A 22,320-nucleotide genomic window follows, 5' to 3' on the forward strand; every position below is an offset into this window, starting at 1 on the left:
CTAACGGCTAATTCTGCTCAACGCCGATTTTACATGATTTTTACAATTTTTATAACACATGATTCTCTACGGTTGAGCTAATGTGACTGAGAAGAGAAAAGAATTAATTCATATGGACAACTTCCTGATCGATGACAGTAAGAAACTGAAACCGGAAAAATCAAATGCCAATTTTTGAACACAAAAGCCAAAAACTCCTAACTCAGCTCGTAATTAGATATGATAGTTGTTTATCTTAAAAAAATTACCTGTAATTTTTATCGTTTTCTATGCCTAATTGGAAGAAATATTGCTAGAATAATTAGACTTCTTCCCGAGTACAGTATTTGCATTTGTTAAAATATCGAAAAAGCTATTGAACTATATGTTTTCAATAGGAAATGCGGCAACTAATTTAGGTTATTATTAAGAAAAAAATGAAAATTAAAAGAATCTATTCTATGAATTCACCAATACATAAAATTTTTCAACATGAGAGGAGTAATGTATTGTAATGTACTTTAATAATAATGTAATGCAATGTAATATTTACATACAGCTCAACAATGTCAAAACCGAACGTCAGTGTCAATTGCGCACATCGATAAATTCAAAATCAGCCGATAAAACTTTTTCGAAACAAATGATCGATCACTTATTGGGACTTAAGAAGTGCCAAATCCAAAATTAAGTCCAAAAGAGTTGAGAAAATAGGAGGAAAGGAAGAGCATGATTAAATACTATGTAATTAGTCGAGTATAAAGTAAGAAACAAGTTCGCGGGTTACTTTTTGGGCATATTATGAGTCACTCAGTGAACTTCTGCTGTGTAATCATCGCATCACGTGACTTACCATCAAACTACACAGTTGTTGACTAGGTATTGTATTGTCTTGTTTAGGCGGCGGCTCAGAGGAGTAAGACAACCAATATCTAGATACATATAATCTCAGTTTAATTCACTCGGTTTAGTTGAAAATGCTCCAATAAATAGTTAGAAACAACTTTACTTGACGATATACTATCAAAACTGCAGAATTTGTTTCACTGAAACGGAATCGGCCACAAACAGGGATAAATTATCAAAAATCAGCTGAAATAATTGTATACTACTTCAGTTAAAAGTGAAAATATAGAACTTTTACTTAATATGTTGAATTTAAATCACTAATAAACTGAGTTCAAGCAAACTGTTATAAGGTAGATAAATTGAAAATTCATTGAAAACTTCACATTGGTGATAATACACGAGACGAAATTGAAGCATCAATTTTAGGCTAACGAATAAGTTTGGACGCCACTGAATTAAATGGCAAAATAACAGAATAAAAGAATTAGAGATTATTTAGAATTTATATCTTCGTCAAAAATCAGTTAGGCTTAGTTGCGTAATAACAAGATTAGAATAAAGAAAACGCATCCAAAACATTATCAATTGTTCGTCAGAAGTTTTTAAGTTTTCCTGTCTCCCATTCGGCTTCCTGGGCGCTGATTCGTTTTTGCTCGTTTTTCATCGGTCATTTCGAGGGCAACTAGTCAATAACTGCAAAAAATTGGAAAATTAAACGAATTGAGTGCAAAATTTAAAACAGCTCCTTATTCCTTTTCTTGACATGGTTTATGGTTTGGGGCCTATAAATCTTAACTAACAAATTTTACAATTCATCTAATAATTACAGCATTTGATTGTAATCTAATGGCGGCGAACTCGTTTCCACGGTAAACTCATTTCCATTGTACTGAGCGTTAAGTTTAACAAGCTACGTTAGAGTTGGGTTCATCTTTGGGCTAATTCATCCATTTTCTACATGCAGAGGCTCCACAGTTGCAGGGAATTTTGTCGTCATTTTCGAAATCGATTTTGTAGTCATATGTCAGTTCTTCGCCTTTTGTTATTCTTCTAATAGAGGTTATGATGATGCGCTTTTCTTTCTTGTCAACTCCCCCAGCCTTGTCAAACACTACCAACTCGGCTTGACAATTTGGGTCACACGAGTGATTGATGAATCTTGCCGGACCCCCGTGAATCGTAGCGTCGATCACCCAATCGTCATCAAGTCTGAACATGTAGATTCCTCGGTTCATTCTGTCGTACTGCTTCTCTCTCACTTCCGCCACTTCAGATCGGATTAATAAACCAATGTACTCGATTATCATCGTTCCTTTTTCGACCTCTCGTGATGAGTACATGCCGAGACCTTGGATCCTGGATCGACTCAAATGACATAGATTTCTCCATTCTTGCTTCATTCTTTTGTACTGCGAGCTCTTCGTATGCACAAACTGTTTAGAGTAGGCAACACCCTCTGTTTCCGAGGAACACGTCAAAGATGGTATAGATGATCTTGGACCCTTTTTGGGACTACTTGTCAGACAATGCGGACGCTTGATGTAACTCCTCAGTTTGGCTTCGCTCCTGCAACAACCCGATGGATTGATAGCAAGTGGTAGATGGACTAAAGGCGACCTTCCAAACTTGAAGTTGTAATTTCTGCATAATTCAATGCTAGGAAATGACTCCAAAATCTTCAGAATCTGGACGTCGTTTAGGCCAAACATTTCTTCGCCTGAGCAAGCTTCAGAGAACAGCTTCAGAGCACTGGAGGATGAAAGTCGTAATTTATTCACAGCTTGCAATATTGCTTTCCACGGTTCTCGCGGTGTTGGTCCTTTGAACACTTGAATTTCAATTTCACTAACTTCACTTTTCTCGTTCCCTAAGCTGTCCTTTAGCTCTTCGGTTGATTTTAGCTCTGCTGACGTTTCTTTTTCAGAAGACTTCAGACATGAAACTGAGAAGTGAGGTTTGCCTTCTTCGTCTGCAATATCACACGAGTACTTGCATCGCTTGTTCACATCATCCAGGCTCCAATAAAACCTTGAGGTCTTGAAACCGACGGGGTAGATGGCAGATTGAGTGTGGAAAGAGTTCATCTGATGAGGGAATAGCTGTCCAATATTAGTCACCTCAGTGCTTCCACACCTGAATGTGAACTTCCTTTCTGTTTGTTCGACCACACGAGCAATGATTTCGTGTTCTTCTCTGTGAACGAACACCCTACGCAGTGCTTCAAAATTTTCCAAAACCGTTTCTGTTTTCGTTCTGTATTTATGCTGCGGACACAACACTGTTTTGTCGACAAAGAACATACAACCAACTAGCAATGCACATGGAAAATGGTACTCCATGGGACACTTGGTCTTATGGCAGGCCACTGTTGCTCCGTAATAGCCGCACCGACTGCATTCTTGCTCTAGGCCTCTGATAAAAGCAGCTTGTACATTGATCAAGGCCCCGTTAGTCGTCTCGTACACTTCTTCAGACCAGAGTGCACAATTAAGGTGAACCCACTTGTCACAATCGTAGTTCAGCAACCTTCCAGGTCCGTTCGGTTTGCCGTCGCCGATCTGTTGGCAGAAGAGACATTTCCTGGTGTCGATAGAATGATCGCAGGTTAAGCACACGTCGATCTCGTTTATCATCTTAATGACCTCCTCTTTTAAACCTACATTCTGGGGATGCGTCGTTGAAGAGGATGGTGCTGAAATCACCACTGGAGAACTATCTGAATCTTGAATTGCTACACTTTCAATGGTTTCGATGGCAACGTTGGTGTCTTCGTTTGCCACAACTGCGGTTTGCTGGGTGCTCGGTGACGGAATGGCGGCATTGGACCTCTTGAACCGTTTCCAACGAATGTTCTCCCATCTTTTGGCAGTTTTGAGCGCATTGCAATTTCCATCGCCCTCACTTGGTCTCAGTTTCATTTCTAACTCTTTCATGTCCAGTAGCGAAAACCCTTCGAAGCTTTTATCTCCTTGGCCGGCCCGAAGTTGACTTCGTTTGATTAAAATGGCCATTTGGAGGAAACAGTCATTGGAGCAAAATTGCAATTCCTCTGATTGATCGGGTAAGATTTCATTTAAATTTTTAACAATGATATTCTGAGCAAGAGGAGCTTTACACGTTGTGCAGACCTTCGCGGAAGGGTTAAAAGGCATGCCAACAACTGGGGATCGTCTCGACATAATCTTCGCGTCTCTTCCGTTAAAGAACGCTGGGTTAGAGGCCAGAACATCGGATCCGTTAAGGTGCAACTCCAGGACTCCATCCGACCCAACTTGAAGTCGGTTCTCCTTTGAAACATTTTTCAGGTTGTAGTTATCTAGGGGTCCAATGCAGAGCATTTGTGACAGCCTTTTCAGCAGACTTTGTAAATCGGTTAGATGACCAGTTGTATTGCGCACTTCGAGGGAAATTTCCAGTTCTTGTGGTGCTTGGACGGACCTGAACTTCGCATTGTCAAGGTCAAAGCGCTTCAGAACAATTGATTCTCCAGGACGATTTGATTCTGTCTCCGTATCTTCCAGGTCCTTGGACTCTGCTTTGATTAGACTCTTCATGAACCAATCAGGTTGCAGTAAAGGCGACATTGCACCCGATGGTCGCTTAGACGCCAGATCAATTCGACTCAAAAACTCGAGCTCAATTTTGTTGCTATTTTGCTCTGAAGCGAAGTTATCTTCAAAAGTTTCTAAGCAAATTCCTGAGTCAGCTCTATTCTTAGAGTCGTCACTAGACGTCGAACACTGTGCCTCGCGTTCTCTAGTTTCTGATGATTGCCTTTCAAGTGCTTCCGACTTTTCGTGTGGCGAAGAGGGTCTTGAGTTCGCAGAAGATGGAGAGGGCGATTCACTTGAAGGCAGGGGTTCCTTGTTGAGGAATGCGGTATAATAATCCTTCCTTCCTGGTATGACTCCTTTACCAAATTGACCAGTTAGCAAACTTGGTCCTAAAGGCTCCGAACTCCAAGGAATCTTTGGACTTATTAACGACCATTCTATTTTCAAATCAGGTTCCTGTGGTTTTAGTTCTTGTAACTGTTTGATCGCGGAAATCAAAGTATCCTGGGCCAAAATTTCCTCGCTCTGAGGATTAACGGGTTCCAAGAAGGCTTCTGCAAACTGGTTCTGATCAGAGGAGGAAAGCAGACGCTGCGTATCTTGAGGCATTACTCCTTGGTGTTGCATAGCCTCTTCTTGCTTTAGCTTGCGTCTTTTTGAACTTGGTTCCAAAATTGAGGAAGGCAAATCACCACCACCCATTAGTCCGAAGTCTTGGTCGAAACAGGACTGGTTCGAGCTCTCATTACTTGCCAGTGAGAACGCATCATGATGGGTAGCTCTCTGAGTTGTGTCGTTTTTCGCAATCAAATTGACCAATTGAGAATTAGCTCCCGTTGTTGAAATATCCATTGCAGGTCTTTTGAGCCGGGGCGAGTTTAAAGGGATATTATTGGCGGATGAAGGTGGAAGTTTCCCAGTCTGGTAAATTCCGGTAACCCCTGGTTGCTGAGGTGGTCCCATGTTGCTATTGCGAGACTGAGATCGGTCTCTCTGGCCCTCATTTTGACCCGCTGATTCACTTGATCCTGTTGCTGCTGTTGAGTCGCTTGCGTTTCGAATTTTTCTCTTGATGCTATCTAACTCCTTAGCTTTAGCCGATATATCGGCTCCCAGTTTTTCAAGGTTCTTTCGTTCTTGTTCACTTAAATCGTTGCCGCTTTTCTTCGCGACTCTCTGCTTAGACGCCAACTGCTTCTTGGTTCTTCTGAGTTTGCAAATTTCCTCCTCCGCTTTTTTGAGTCTAGCAGCTAAAGGGTCATCAGTGTTGTACATTTCAGAGGCGTTTTGGGGCTGACTCATTTGTCTTGAGAACATAACCATTGGGTCTCCAACCTGACCTGGACTTTGTAGTTGATTTGTCGGATCCAGACTCATTGAACCAGGGTTTTGCCCAAATCCAGAAGCATTCTGAGCATGTTTTTGAGCCAATTGAGTGGGCGAAAAGAGTTGCAAATTTGGCGCATATCTATGATGACCCATTGGTGCATTTTGCATGACAGGTGCTCCGTACACGTGAACCATCGGAGGCTGACCCAATGGACTTACTTGAGCAGGAAATATAGGCATTTGCGGATTCGCTCGATTGGACACTGCCATTCTTTGCAACATCTCGCTGTGTGGAAACGAAGGCGAAACTTCCGATGATTTCAAAGACTTGGTTGCACTGGAGTTTGACTGTTGACTGCTTGGACTATGCAATGAGACACTAATAGAATTTTGATTCCATTTCAGCTCGTTTCGCTCCTGTTCCAGAAGATCCTCAATCAGCAGAGGTTGTTCAGAAACTAACCTTGACTTTGCTAGGGCCTCTTTGCTGTCATTTACCGCATTCATTCTCACGCTTCCGAAAGTAGATGTTATTTGTTGTTCATCGCGCAACACCTTAGATGACGTGCTTCGAATCGAAGAGGTGTCTTGAATGGAACTGCTGACGCTACTTGATCTCACAGCAGAGTGACTGTGAGTCAAGCTACTCATGGGAGTAGAAGTGCTTACCTCTTGTGCTTGATAGTTGGCACTGAGTGTATCGACAACATCTGCAACTGCAAGCGCAGCTGCCTGATTCAGGGCTCTTCCCGCCATGACCAGGGGAGCATTGGATCCCGGAGGACGATCTTTCATTGCCTCGTAGAAATTAGCATCTAGTTGGTTCACATCAAACAGTTCTCCTCTCCCTCCTGAAAACTGCGGATCCAGATTAAGACTATCAGTCTCATTAGTACTCGCTGCCAATGTATTTGCTGCTTGATACTCCTGTCTGATTGAAGACCTTCCAGGAGTAGCTGATTGAGGCCTCGAGGAGGAAGTCGCAGAGTCTTCATCTGCATACCGATCAAAGCCAGTTTCGTTCTGGACACTTGGAGGCTGATAAAAATCGAATTCAAACGTCTCTTCGCCGCTAATAACAGGAACTGCTGTTTTTGGTTGTTTATGTTGCATCGGATCCATAGTAGGCGCCGAACTCATCATTTGCTTGTCATTTGGAGACGCCATCGACTGTGAATGGGAACCTCCAGATGACGAAGGGGATCTTTGCGGTACCGTTGACATTGGGACTACCGAGTTTGATATCTGGTACGTCATTGCCGCACCTGGTGGTGCTCCATAATGCTGGGGTTGCATGCGCATGGCCTGAGGAGCAGCAGTTGCGTACATATCTCCGTAATGGGGTGATCCGGAAACATTTCTAGCTTGCATCGGCCAATGTTGCACTGGCATTTGAGAGTGCACATATTGAGCATGACTAATTGCTGGTCCTTGGCCTCGATAGTGGGGAAACATAGGCTGTCGCACCATGTAAGCCTTTCTTGGAGCTCCCGGATAGTGCATTTGACTGGGTCCCCACTGCGCAGGAGCACCAGGGCCCATCATTTCTGGATTTCCCCACCTGGTGTAAGGCCTGCCTTGGTAGTAGAACGTTCCAGCAGCTCCTGGCTGCATCACATATCCCGTTGGAGCTCCATGCGGTCCCGTTGGATAGAACTGGGGCGGATGCACTGCTGTCGGTCGCATTGCCATCGGCGGCTGTCGATACATGGCGGCATGGGGAGAAATTGCCGAGGGGTTGTTTGAAGTAGCTTGTGCCGGCGATAAGCTAGAAGAGGCGTCTGACGGGGGTCCGCTGTGGTTATTTGTCGGCGTGCCACCTGCATTGATTTTGCATGTCTCGTTGAAACTGAGTTGGCGCTGTGACGGGTGCGGCGGCATTTGTGGAGATTGCACGAGGGGTGAATTCTTTGGCATGCTTCCCTGACTGAGGGCGGGAGAATGTTGTTGGCTGAAAGAACCACCAGTCATTTCTCCTCCTCCCATCGGCGAATGGTTGAATTGCTCAGAGCAGGATGAAGGCACTGATTGGCGATGTTTATGCGACTCTGAGTCTGACAAACTTTGGCCATCAGTCATGGCACTGGGTGGTATCCCAGAACCAGCTCCCACTTTGCCAGGCGAGAAGTTCTTGGAAGGAGTAAAGTTCTGAATCGAATTATCGATGTCTAACATTTGGGGAGCATTCGACGGTGGAAAAGTTGAAATTGTTCCCGTTTGTTGGATGTGCTGCTCTATGAATTGCTGCTGATGAGCTAGTTGCTCGATCATTTCTCCATGTTGTTGCAAAGGTTGTTCCATGACGTGGCTTCCAGAAGCTTGGCTATTTGAGGCTTTATTTGGAATCGTGGCTTTGTCTTTATTAGCTGGACTGCTTTTCTTTTTCTTGTTCGATCTTTGCTTTGCCCGGTTGTCTTTGGCCATTTGCGAGTATGGGACTTTGTCCGATTGAGGCGCTTTTCGCCATAGCTTGTGGATCTGTTTCATTCGAGCGTTCGTGTTCGGAAACTCTTCTTTTAGATTCGGGTACTTCTTGACCGAATAGAGCACAGCAGCTATGCGCGCGTCCTCGCCCAGTTGCTCGTCAATTTCATATCGCTTATAGTTCTTATGCTCTTCCGATTCTTGTGCCGACTCATTTGATGCATTTGGTTCAGTCGGTGCAATTTTCTTCGGACCATTGGTCTGTTCACTTTGATTCTGCAGAACAGGAACTGTGGCGGCATTTGCATTGACCCACGAATTACCAGCAAAACTTCCCGTTGTTTGCAACCTCGGTGCCTGGTGGTTTGCGTTTGTGAGCATGCTCGAGTGGTGATATGGTTGCTGCATACTATTCGATTCCAGCGATACTGGTGGCGGAGGCGCATTTTGATTTGCAGGCATCATATTCCCGTCGGATGGATGCTCGTCTAAATCGTCCATGGCCAAAATGTCATCAACATCCTGAGAATCGATTTGTGGAAGACTGTCAACGACGTTCAGATACCCTGTAGGGCCTCCGCAGTTGAGAAGACCGTCAACGTCGAACAAGTTAGGCGCCGAGTTGTGATTTTGCACAACTTGATTTTGGTATGCTGCAAACTTAGAAGAGTCAGCTGGTCTTGCGTGAATTTCCATAGTGTCTATGTTGTTCGCGACAGGAGTTGCGGTCATATGATGCACGGCCGGAGCGGTAGAATGCTGATTTTGGTTGTTCTGGTTGACCCGAGTTTCGTTCGGCAGACAATTCACTGTAGTTGGCATTTCGACTTGATGGTTCAGCGTCGCTTGCTTGGTTTTGCTCGTTACAGAAGGCACTGAAATTGTTGGACGAGCAACATTATTATCGCCGCTTAGCTCGGCTCTAAGTTGGACAGCTTCTTCAACCGCAGAAGAATCGGTATGCGACGTGAAAATGTTCTCGTTCACTTGATTCAGAATGCTGTTTTGCTCACCGGGGTTCGCTTGTTGCTGGTTGGTTGCGGACGACAATCCTGCGTTTGGAGCAATCACGTCTTCTGCTAGTGCGCTGAACTGATCATGATCGTTGTTCATAAAGATATCGTATAAGAAATCGTCCACAGGTAGATTCAATTCATCGTCATTCAGCAGCAGATCATCATTGGTTGCCTTATCTGACTTTTTGTCTTCGATTAATAAGGGGTGGTTATCATTGACTATATTAGTCAGTTTTTCTTCCTTTGAAGCCATTTCAAGCAAACTTTTTCCGAAAAACGATTCTTGGGCTACCGAAGAACCTTGGATATCGATATCGCAATTAGAAACAAAAGAATCGTACGTCAAAGGCTCGTTGCTTCTGCCGTCGAAGCAACTTTTTGACTTCATAAGTTTTCCCTGTTTACCGGGTTTGGAAAGCAGTTTACCTACGTTTGATTTCATCTTCGGTCTCCTCTTTAATACTTCATTTTGGGCTTGAATTTCAGAGTCAGATAGGAGCTCATCATCTGAGTAATCAAAACTGTAATCTGGCTTGTCGTTGAGGGATCTCTGACTTTTATTCCTGGGAGGTCTCGAAGCCCCAATGGAGGTCGTGGCTCGAGTAGAATGACGTCTTTTGAATTGATTAGTAATAAAATTGTTGATTGATTTGATATGCTGTGCTCCTGATTCGGACAGTTGGATCCCGTCATAGACTTGTTCTCTCTCCAAACTATCTCCGCTTCCTGATCCGAAAGATTTTAGCTTGGGTCGACAAAGAATACACTGGTAACCTTTCGATACAGCCCAGTCTAGTTCTGACTCGGAGCCGATGTTGTCACATTTTGCGTGCAGCCATCGTTGACATGTACCGCAGCACGCTAGGAGATCCTCATCGGCGTAACTCTGGTTGCAGATGGGGCAATTAGACGACGAATGGCATGGACCACATTCGGTATAGTTACTCAGCCATTGACAATTTGTTCCAGGAGTAGTTCTTGAACATTTGGTACAATGAACACACCACTTACACTTCCAACCTCCCACTGGCACAGTGTCAAGAGGGGGTTCCAGACAATACGTGTGGTAGCTTATATCACAATCGTCACACAGAAGCAGTCGAGCTTCATCATTGGCGTTTCCACAACTATTGCAAACTGTGCAATCCAGACATCGCCATCCGGACTCAATGACCTTCTTCAAGCCTTCTTTTGACAAATTCAAGTTCGTGCAGTATAAATGGTACGCCTGGCCGCATTGGGCACACGCAATCATTTTACCTTCCGTGTCTCTGCCGAAACTTCCACAGCTGTAACACACATCCTGTTCCGAAACAAACTTGTCGTCCGAACTGTATATCACAACATTGTAATAATTAGTGGCGTCATCTTCGTCTTCTTTTAAAGCATCGCCATCAGCTAACCCGAGTGTTGTGATGCTGTTACTTCTTCCTAATGACCTCTTGTTTCCACTCGAGCAGCTGGTTTTCTTCTTGGGACGACCTCCTTTCTCACTTGGATAACCGGGCTTAGCAGACTTCTTTTTACTTGCAACATGCAAATGATGGAAAGAATTTTGCAACGGCTTCACAGCAATTGACGGACTCAGAGCTTCTTGGGGTTCCGACTTCCCGTAAATTCCATTACTGTCGTCCGATTTAATCGAAACTTCGGTCGGCGTTGACAAACCACTACTATTGTCATCGCTATTGTTTGAATTCGCATAGTCTACTTCAAAACTGGATCTTCCATTGTTCTTAATTAGTTCCCGCTGGTCTTCGGTCAAAATAGTCTCACTCAAATTGACTTCTCCTCTGCAGTACGGACAGAGGTAGTTCGATCTGCAATTCTGAATCAACGAGTCTGCGTTTGTTTCACATTCACCGTGTACTGCTCGCTGGCAGGAGCTGCAAGTTAGCATTGCGACCTCGATAAAGCTATCGTGAGCTCTACAACAAGCTGGACAGAAATCACCTTTATTTCTCTGGTTGAAGCACAAATCACAGAGCGTGTAGTTCAGATGCCATTTACTTGTGGTCGTTGCTCCTGGAACTGTTGCGCCACAGTCATCGCATAACCTGCAATTGGCGCATTTCCAGCTTTGCTTTGGAAGGGAGGACAACATGGGTCTAAGACAGAATGTATGGAATCCTTTGTCGCATGCGTCACACACTAGCATCTTGCTTCCATTTGTTGACATGCCACAGGTTTGGCATTGCTTGCAGTCAGGGCATTGCCAACCGGCTCTCAGTTCTGGGGAGGGGGTGATAGAAGTCTGGAGACATTTGGAATGGTAATGGTTTCCACAAATTGTGCAGAACATTTGGTCTTGGCAATCTCCCATGCTCTTGCACACTGCGCATAGGACTTCGGAGGGTTTGGCTTGGGCTAAGTGGTCAACACAAAGCAGCGACATGTCACTTAAAATTTGCAGGGTTCCAGCCGCTGCCGCACACGGATAGTGATAGAATTTCATGCATTTGGGCACTCTGCAACCGATCGACGCTCCATACCGGTTACAGAAGTAGCATTTTTGTTTGGTTCCATTATTTACAGCTTTATCCACATTCAGCAATTCGTAGTTGTTGTCCTGCAGTACTCCGTCTGACCAAGCTGCGCAACAATGGTGAACTACAAAACACGCCTGGTCGTCTAAAAGGTCTTCGGGTTTGGGTGCTTCGGAGAAACCAATAACGGCGAGTTCGCCTTTGCCTAAAAAACGCGATCTTATAATCTACTTGCTAGCACGCAATATGGAAAAACCTTAAATATAACATAAATACACCGAAAAAACGAGTGATCTTTTTCGTTCACTTTTTCTTTTGATGTCATCAAAAACACAGAAACTTAAAATTCATGGAACTCCAAGAACCTTTTAAAGTGTGCACTTTTCCGATAAAGCCAACAAAACTAAATCAATGGGTTTTTCAATCAATCAATTGACAATTCCAAAAAAAATAACGTATTTGTTACATTGAAAGTCAATCACGTTTTTATTTTACGCCATTTCAGCGTTCGTTATTGGAGATGGCAATTTGCCTTCTTTTCGTTAACAAGTTTCAAGTGAAATCGAGATGAATTAAAACACAGATCCGAAGCTTCGCTTCGAAAAAACTAGCGAGCTCACGACAAAAAGCAGCTCTATAAAATTCAAGAAGAAAAATTAGAAATAAGCCTCGAATTAGTAAAAATTCGGCTATTTCTGAGATTCGAACTTGCGACCTAGAGATTCAGTCTGACACACTAACCACTCAGACACGGACGCTAAATAGGCACCAAACACTGGTCACAATCAAAGCAGAGAACAGCTATGCAATTTCCAATGCTACAGTGAAATTTCCAAATAAGTGATCACTTTTAATGAACACTTTTATTTGCGAGTTAGGTTAAAAAAAAGAAGGTTCATAATAATACGCTAAGCTGATCGCTAATGTAAAAAAAAGATAAACAAGGATAGCCGGTCGCATTACAAGTAGCCCCAAATGTTTCGACTACATTCATGAAAACTAAAAAAAAAATTCTTCAAATTAGTGTCATTTTTTGTGCGTGGTATGATGAGAGACAGAGAACTTTCCATAAGCGAAAAAAATTAGGAATTAGGCATAATCGACAACAGCTGTCTTCAGAAACAACAACACATAAAAAATAGTCGTTTTCTTAAAATGGTATGTTTTCTTAAAATTTCTTACAAGGAAGCGCTAAATGAAGCTGTTAAAACTAGTTTCCCTTCTAGTAAAATCAGGTTTTCGGAGCATAAAGGACCTATTTTCATTTCACTGACGTTACTCGACCGCTTCACTCGCTTGATATTATACGAAAACTTCAAAACGGTTTCCGCAACACTGGGACAACTGTTTTTAACAGTTATTAACGTCGTTCGAATCATGCCCATTCAGATGATGATTTGTGATAGCTGATTTTGCAAGGAAAAAACTAAAACACACCCGAAGAAACAAAGTTCCTTCTCATTTTCAATGATCGAAAAAAACGGAGTATAGCAAAAACAGCAAGCCCTGTGCAAAAAAAAAATCAAAAAATTGGATATCAAACAAAATATTGTTGCAGTGCCAAGAAAAATAAGTCTCACATAACTCACATTCAAATTTGATGACCCTTAATGCAATTGAACTGCACTTTTACTCTAAATTAGCAATACAAAAACTCTCACTCTCACATTTTTTTAACCTAATTCAACTGCTCTTTGCTAAGACAAACAAATGGAAATTAATAAACCATGTTTCTGATTTTGACACTACAACTCAAATCATTGTGGTAGGAACATACTGTACTTCTTGAACGGCAATTGGCTACTCTCGTGCGGGTGTTGACTTTAACTATAGCGAATTAATAATACAATACCAAATAAATAATAGGTTTTGTCTAGCTTGAAAAGGACTCCCATTAATTACGGCGGTTTGGCCATAAGAGAACTGATTTGCGTTAGTCGGTACAGCATACATATAGCCGACACTCATAAAATGTTCTAAAACTTTTATATACGCCAATCACTACTGAGAAATCTTTGATACGATGCTTCACTTAATCCCATCTGCAGTTCATTTGCGGTGACTAATTTTTCAAAAAATTTGATGACAAAAAAAAAACAAAAAATCGAAGAATTGAAAACATAGCCAACAGACATTTGGGAAAGTGTCAATAAACGCAAGGAAACTGAAAAAAATTACCATTTATTTCCTAAAAACTTCAAAGAAAAAAAAGAGATGGCGTTGAACCTCTTTGAATTTCAAAAACAGTTTATAGTTTATACTTTTTTGATTGCATCAGCCCAATTTAAGAAAACTGGATCAATAGATGAATTTATAATTCCGCTGGTAAACCTCAAATTATAAAATCCCCTTTCGAAACTAGAACTCGTTCCATTTTTTTGCACTAGTTTCGCTCTGGTAATTTGAGAGTAGATTGACTTGTTTTTAGCAAATGAATTTGAATTGAAATTAAAAAGATTTCACAGAATTTAAACCGCGAATTATCAAATATGGTTCAATTTTTTCTCAAAAAAAAAACAAAAAATCAACACCACCTATATAAATGTCTTCACTACGTCCATTAAACCTTAAACAAAACCAAAAGAAGTTTGGAAAAGTGTCAATGAGCTCAAAGAAACCAAAAAAAAAGATAGCGATTTTTGAAGAGAATAAAATCACGCTAAAGATCTTTGAAATTCAAGAATATTCATGGAGCGACACTTCTTGTTGTAAAACAATCCCACTTAGAGAAAACTGGATCAACAGTTAAAACGCTAATTCTGCTAAACGTTTTTTTGCGCCATCTTGACAATATTCACTTTTATTATTGAAATAAGTAATCTTGGGTACGTTTTCATTAAACAAAAACCTATTAAACAATCATATTTCCTATTAAATAATAATAATAATAACCGTGCCAAAAAACCCAATTTTATGTTAAGCCTCTTCAGTTTCAAATTTTACAAAACCAACGACATCATATTAATTCTAATTAATCTTTAATGATTTTTTGTCTTCATAATTTTTTTCAAAACTAATACTAATTGATAATGCAAAAATAAAACACTTGCGATTAGAAAAAAACTAAATTGAAAGAAAAAATCTTCCAGTAAGATGTCGCCCAGTACACAAGCTGGATACAGAAATCTCAACGCAATATGAATGCGGCAAAAAAGGTTAGTAACTCTTTGGTCAACTTTGATAAAGTTTTGAATATTTTAATCAAACTTTTCATACCCACACAATCTTCGATGCCCATATAACATACTTTGCACAATTGTGAAACTTTTAGATCAAAAATTTTAATGCTTTCCTAAATAAGCTTGTGAAATTTTACCTCTAAATAAATTCTTATTGTTTCATATTTGTCGCTGTTGTACTCAGAAAAGCATAACAAGGACAAATAATAAGAGTAACGGGTTGCAGTTCGAGAAGCATAAAACTCTAAGCAAATTTCAAAACAAGGATAGCCGGTTACTGTGCAAATAGCACAGAAGTTTCCGATCATAGTCTTAAAAAAAACAAAAAGGGTTTTTCAAACTAGTATCTTTTTTGTTTTGGTAGAAAAATCCAGAAAATACTTATACTCGACTAAAATTAATTTTTCGCGGCTTAAATCAAGCGCAAACCGGCAATTTTAAGCCTGCTAGCTAGCCTTTATTCAATCGCAATAATAACGAAAATCAAAATTTTCAAACCAGTTTTTCTCGGCACTAGAAAATGTTGGGAATTTTTCATGTGGTTTGAATCACGACTGAAAGGGGCTTCCATATGATATATCACTCAACCCAGTCCGATGATTATTTGTCGAACCTGATTTTGCGTGGAAAACAAAAAAAAAACAAAAAGAGAAGAAGGATAGCCGGTTACTGTGCAAGTAGCACAGAACGTGCCGACCATAGTCTTTAGAAAACTACGGTTTTGCAAGTTTTTTTAAAAAATTAGTGTAGTTTTTTCTGCTCGGTGTGATAAAATAATCTGACATAAAATTATATTTTAGGCATATTAGACAGTCATAGTAAAAGAGGCAAAACGAACGAAATTTTTTTTTTTCAAAATGAAGCTAAATTTTTTTTCAAAATCAAGTTTTTCGTTTCCAAAATGAAGCTAAAAAACCCAAAAAATAGTTTTAAATTGTTAAAATTAGGTTTTGGGGTCTTAAATTATGCATTAATCAATTGTTGTAAGCCTGCTCGCTGGCTTTATTCGCTCGAATTAAGACAAAAAAATCAAACATTTCAAACAGGTTTTTCTCGACACTGGGAAGAATTTGGAATTTATTAGATGGTGCGAATCACGACTAAAAGGGCTTTAATATGATATATCACTCAAACCAGTATGATGATTATTTAAGGTACCTGATTTTGCGAGGAAAACAAAGAAAAAAAACTAAAACACACCCGAATACAAAGTTCCTCCCCATTTTCAATGGTCGGAACAAAAACTAACACATCCGAACTCAAAGTTCCTCCCCATTTTCAATGGTTGGAACAAAAAGTAAGCGATGAGATGAACACGAAGAAAGCTTGTTATGTTTATAAATTAGGCTTAGATGGCTTCAAAAAATGATTCAAGCAAAAAAATTCACAAATTTTTTGCAGATTATTTTTTCCATAGAAAAAAATTCCAAAGAAGCGCTAAATTAAGTTTCAAGGGCTAACTTTCCTTAAAACTTTTCCTAGTAAAACGCCTACTTTTCGCAATCAGACACCAAAAATTTCAAACAATTATGAGTCAATTTTTTAAAAATGATACGTCACTCGACCCAATCTGATGATTATTTAAGGCCCGTCACTTTGCGAAGCAAAATAAATTAAAAACTCAAACACATGAAAGCCCTATTTCCTACTCATTTTCAGCGGTCGGAACAATAACACAGATGTTTTCTGCTGGGAAAAGTGAAACAAAAAACACTTTCGAAATTAGAAGTCGATCAAGTTTTTCGACTTGCAGCTAATTGGAGATGGCAGTTTGATTACTTTTCAGCAGATGAAGTTCAATTTATCTCAAAAAGTGCATAAATACCTTAGCGCATTTTAAATGCAATAATATTTATGAATGCACTTCATTAGTTATTAGAGCGAGCATTTTAAGACTTCCTGGAAAAAATCATCACGACCTAAGACTCATTACTACCTTCAAAACGTCATTACTACTCTTTAAAAAGTTCATAATAACACAAAAGAAGATCAAGCCACTTTCTCATCCTTGAGAATCATAAAACAAACTCAAATCAGGCGAATAAAACTTGGCAAGGAAAATCGGAACATTTTTTACGCCGTAGTTGTCAAAATTTCAAAAACAAAAAAAATACGAGAAGGCGCTATTCATAGCTTTCTTTTGAATAGAAAAAGATTCCAATGACAAATGAAAATATTCAAAAACTTTCAAGTTTTTTTTGAATAAAGTATGAGAGAAATTTCCCACACCCTGAATCCATTGGAAAGATTACTTGCACATAGCCTGAATCGACTGTAAAGATTCCGAAGAAAAAGTACATTACGTTAAAACTCTTTGAATTTCAAGAAATTTTTAGGATTAACAAATTTTTGCTTAAAATTAATCCATATAGAAAAAACTGTCTCAAAAAGTCAAGCTGCAAAAAAATCACGCTTTAAGATTTTCCTTTAAAAATCTTCGTTCTTTTACACTACATTATTTGTTGAAACATACTGATGAATATTACTGATCTTTGAAAAAACGCATTATCGCAGGATTGTTTCAATTTGATAATTTTCATACTAGATAATCTCTAGACTGGCAGTCCCTTAATTATGATTTTCCATATATCAAAAAAAGTGGTTTAAAAACATCCTATTTCCACTTCAAATTGGACAACGGCTCAAACTTTGCACGATCGCAGCATGCTTTACAGTCCAATTTCATTGTTTTTGAAATAATATTATTATTAAATTTGTTGAAAATCCATTCATAAGAATAGTTGGATGGCGTAAATGACTGATGACGAGTGGTTCATACAAAGCCTAATTGAGACCGGTTTCTCGATTGATTGAAATGTTTTTATTCGACACCCAATTTTTCTCAAAATCATTCTAACTTCTTGAAATGTTAAAAGCTAGTGAAGAATTTCTTCAAGGCACTTAACGTCAATTGAATAATTGATAGAATACTATTTATTTATATAGTGATATTTGATATAATACTAACCATCGTCAAATTCAGAGATATGGTTGCTCCAGCGGGGTTTGTTGTTATTAGTTGGGAGGATTGACTTTTCTAGCAAGCCATCTGATTTGATTGATTCTGTTCCGTGTTTACTTCGCGGTTTTTTAATAACGTGATGATTCGGCGAACGACATTGAATAAGTTGGCCTTGACCTAGAAGAGATTCACGACTTAGACGACAAAGAGCACATCTCTCGCGCAAATTTATAGATTCCGTGTCACCGTCTTCATCCTCTGAAGGCAGCATGCCACCTGAAAAAATACATATAGCTCGCAACATATAAAAACTATACGTTTCTTTTTTTTTTAACGTTTTTCACAATGACCAAATGCCAAAAAAAAATTCAAAAACAGGATTTCAAAAAATTTCCGAAAATTTTACAAACTGCGCCGCTCTAAAAAATGGGAATGTTAAAAATCAGGATAGCAAAAGTTAACGTGGGACTGCAAAGCTGCAGTCATAGAGAGCTGCAGTTCGACAATGGCTGGTGCTGCCAACTCCATCTGATGGGACAGAGACAGCACCATGATCAAAAATCGGGTCTGATAATAATATTGACTGGCTAGATATACACTAATCACCTTAAGCCGGTATGAGTTCACCATCTTTGTGAATGGCGAACTGATAAATAATTAACAATTAGAGAGCTCTAGGCATCTTATTCTCAAGTAGCCTGGTTATTTTGAAGGGACCAATCTATCATAGTAGTATCAAAAACATAATCAGAGTAATAATAAAAACGATTATAAGAAATATCCAGGGGAAGTGACTCCCTATCAAGTTTTAGATCAAATCAAAAATTTAGTTTTCTAAGGTTTATACAGTTTGTTCAATTGCATTCCATCTTCCATGAAAACGGATTTCCTCCATGTAATTTGTCTTGGAAAATTCTGCAGTATAAACTCGTAAGTAGTCTTCGATGTTTTCGCAGTTCATGATGTCATATTTCAAAGTCATATTTCAAACAGTCGTTATAATTTATATCCAGGGTAAAAACGTAATAATAAAAAAATAATTTTTTTTGAAGAAATTTTTGCTAAAAAGTAAATTTCAAACGTTTTCGCAACTATGTGCATCGTCAGGATTTTTACAATAAACTACTCTAAATGACGATAAAACATCAATTTACAAATGTTATTTACAATAAATCACATACAATTTGGTTCTAAACCATCATGATAAAAAATTAGCCAATCACAGTTGACCTCTAAATTACTATTAAGATTAAAATACTTTTAACCTCTAAAATTAATTAAACATTTTAAAATTAATTTGTCTGGAAGTTTCTGAGTCATAATTTCGATTTAGACATGTACGTTTTGAATAAAAAACCAAAAATATTTTGGGACTAAATTTTCAGTGTTAACTCCCTGCTCCTAAACTCATCGCGCGTGTTCAAGCCCGGTTTCTCTTTCCTGATATGTATTGCCTCTAGTGTTAGCAATTTTGTTTGGTTGTTTGACCTATCTATAATTTCCCAACTAAGATCTGCGCTATTTCCCTCAAGTTGGCATTGCTTAAGGTGGAGGCCTACCGGTGAGTCTGCTTTCTTATGTTCCTCAATTCTAGTGGTCAAATGTCGACCAGTTTGTCCGACATAGGTGGAAGTGCATCCACTACATGACAGTTTATAAACCACTCTTGACTTGAGGTCATTAGAAAATGCTGACTTCAGTGATGGTAAACATGATTGTAGTTTTCTTGTGGTGAAAACCACTTGAACGTTCGTTAATTTTCGTAACCTGTTAGCAAAATATTGGCTCTGGTTACCTCTATATTGCACCATCAGCATTGGGGGCTTCTCATCCTTTGGTGATTGAACTGACAAACCCCTGTCACTATCCAGGGGCTTGCCTTTATCCTCGATGATCTTGCACAAGGCGTCTGAAGCCACCTTTGCGGACCAATTTTCAGGGTACTGATTTGTCAGCCATTGCGCCCTATTAGTTTCCATAGCCTTATCAAATTGCTCCCAGCTAGATGTACTCCTAAAAACCCTGTGTACAGTGCCTTGGATAACACTACGCTTATACTGAGTTGGGGCGCAGCTTCTATAGTTCAGTATAGTCCCTGTATCTGTTGGTTTTTGATACCAACTGCAAGTTACACGCCTATCCTGCGATACATTTATGTTCAAATCCAGGAACGGCAAATTCCCCTCCGAATTAGTTTTCTCTAGAGTGAACTGCAAATTTGGATGAAGAGAATTGGCGGCATCGAGAAGACAACTCGGCTCCCCTCTGACTGTTCTAACAATGTCATCCACATACCTGAGGAACAATTTCACCTGGGGAGTATCCTTCTCCTTGTTCTTAGCTCGGCAGCAGCTTTCACAGTACCAGACTATCTCGGTTATTGATGTGTATACGTCATCGGATATTTTTCCGCATTTTAGATGATACCAGTTTCGGCAACTCTCGCATTCAACCCCCTTTGATCTATATGTGACTTTCCTGTTGCAACCTGGGCACAAGCCGTTTTTGTCATTAATTTGCTGTACCCCCGTTCCCACCGGTATTTGTTGTCGTAGAGCAAATTCGTATTCTTTCAGCCATAAGTTTCTCTAATTTTTTTTTCTCTTCTTTAAGGTAATCAGAAGGTCAAAAGTATCATAGTAACCGAGGTTACAGTAAATTAAAATACTTGGTATCAAAGGACCAAGTATTTTAAATAAAAATAATAATTTAATACTAATTTAACAATAATTAAATAATTATTTAATAATTTATTAGTAATAACAAAATAATAATAATTTAATAATAATAATAATAATAATAATGAAGAAATTTTTGCTAAAAAGTAAATTTCAAACGTTTTCGCAACTATGTGCATCGTCAGGATTTTTACAATAAACTACTCTAAATGACGATAAAACATCAATTTACAAATGTTATTTACAATAAATCACATACAATTTGGTTCTAAACCATCATGATAAAAAATTAGCCAATCACAGTTGACCTCTAAATTACTATTAAGATTAAAATACTTTTAACCTCTAAAATTAATTAAACATTTTAAAATTAATTTGTCTGGAAGTTTCTGAGTCATAATTTCGATTTAGACATGTACGTTTTGAATAAAAAACCAAAAATATTTTGGGACTAAATTTTCAGTGTTAACTCCCTGCTCCTAAACTCATCGCGCGTGTTCAAGCCCGGTTTCTCTTTCCTGATATGTATTGCCTCTAGTGTTAGCAATTTTGTTTGGTTGTTTGACCTATCTATAATTTCCCAACTAAGATCTGCGCTATTTCCCTCAAGTTGGCATTGCTTAAGGTGGAGGCCTACCGGTGAGTCTGCTTTCTTATGTTCCTCAATTCTAGTGGTCAAATGTCGAACAGTTTGTCCGACATAGGTGGAAGTGCATCCACTACATGACAGTTTATAAACCACTCTTGACTTGAGGTCATTAGAAAATGCTGACTTCAGTGATGGCAAACATGATTGTAGTTTTCTTGTGGTGAAAACCACTTGAACGTTCGTTAATTTTCGTTATGTTTAACGTAATTTTTATTGTTAAACATAATAATAAAAACGATTTTAAGAAAAATCCATGGAAGAGGCGTTGGAAAAAATCCGATTCAGATTTTTCTAGTCGGAATTTTGTGTTTTCATATTTCTTCAAGCTCGAATGTCTTGTTTGTTCTTTATGCTTAAACTACTGCCATTATGCCTCTACGTTGAAATGCACGATCTTCTCATGTATTTATCCTTAGTAAATTCCAAATATGACATATCAATTGCTGTTGAATCTTCTAAGAAAGAAAAACTCGCCAACACAGCAGAGGAGAACATGCAGTCAACAAAAACAGACCGAACAATTCAGGCGAAAACTTTTTCCACAGAACGAAACTCTTTCACAACATCGTCATCAAACACTACGAAGAATATGGGAACCAACTTGACAAAAAATCAATAAGCAAACTTTATTGGGATTACTTTGTCAGAAAATTCAATCACTAAACAGATGCACTTGGAGAATTATCTGCAGATGCATTCACTGTAACAACTGGAAAAAACTCGAAGCTCAAACTTAACTTGATGAAAACATGTAAATGACGGGACTCATGAACCCTTGGCAAGCGTGACTTCCCAGAAGCCTCAACTACTACTACTACTACTTTCTCTTCGAATAAAATATATTTTTTTCCCACTGCAGGTCTGTTTCGCTATTGAAAATTTTAAGCGGTGGAAGTGGAAAGCGTAGTTCATGATTAAGGGACAGCAGTGGGGTTTTAAGTTGAATCATTCACTCCTGATGTCAATGCTGTGTGCGTGTAATCCTTGTTGTTTCTTTCCTGTGCACACTTTCGATCATTTCAAGATTGTTTTCTGATGGTTTCCACAGAGCTGAATTATATCTCACATACTTGTTAACGAAGTTATCCCTTTAGAGCTTAGACTGATTTTGTTTTTGAATTTTCTGTCCGATTCAACATATTAGTGACTATAAATCCGAGGGTTTTCATTTTGTTTACTTCCTCGATTATTGCAGTATTGACTTCCACATTCAAA

General features: G+C 39.3%; 2 protein-coding genes across 2 annotated transcripts in view; both read right to left on the reverse strand.

Annotated features, from left to right (window-relative positions):
- The window catches only part of LOC134848893 (transmembrane protein 216-like), a 354,893-nt gene that overhangs the window by 224,998 nt on the left and 107,575 nt on the right, over window positions 1-22,320 (reverse strand). The window lies entirely within an intron of this gene.
- LOC134848543 (histone-lysine N-methyltransferase 2C-like) lies at window positions 418-18,050 on the reverse strand. Its single transcript, XM_063866050.1, has 2 exons — window positions 17,785-18,050; window positions 418-11,842 (listed from the first exon to the last, which is right to left on the reverse strand). Exons 1-2 carry the CDS (start codon window positions 18,047-18,049, stop codon window positions 1,767-1,769), a joined length of 10,341 nt encoding a protein of 3,446 aa, XP_063722120.1. The 5' UTR covers window position 18,050; the 3' UTR covers window positions 418-1,766.

This window comes from Symsagittifera roscoffensis, chromosome 6 (genome assembly GCF_963678635.1).
Source record: "Symsagittifera roscoffensis chromosome 6, txSymRosc1.1, whole genome shotgun sequence".
NCBI classification, from domain to species: Eukaryota; Metazoa; Xenacoelomorpha; order Acoela; family Convolutidae; genus Symsagittifera; species Symsagittifera roscoffensis.

Coding starts and splice junctions, on each gene's coding strand:
- LOC134848543 (XM_063866050.1), bottom strand. CDS start 18,049: ATGCTGCCTTCAGAGGATGAAGACGGTGACACGGAATCTATAAATTTG. Junction 11,843..17,784: donor TATCTCTGAATTTGACGATG/GTTAGTATTATA, acceptor CGCGTTTTTTAG/GCAAAGGCGAACTCGCCGTT.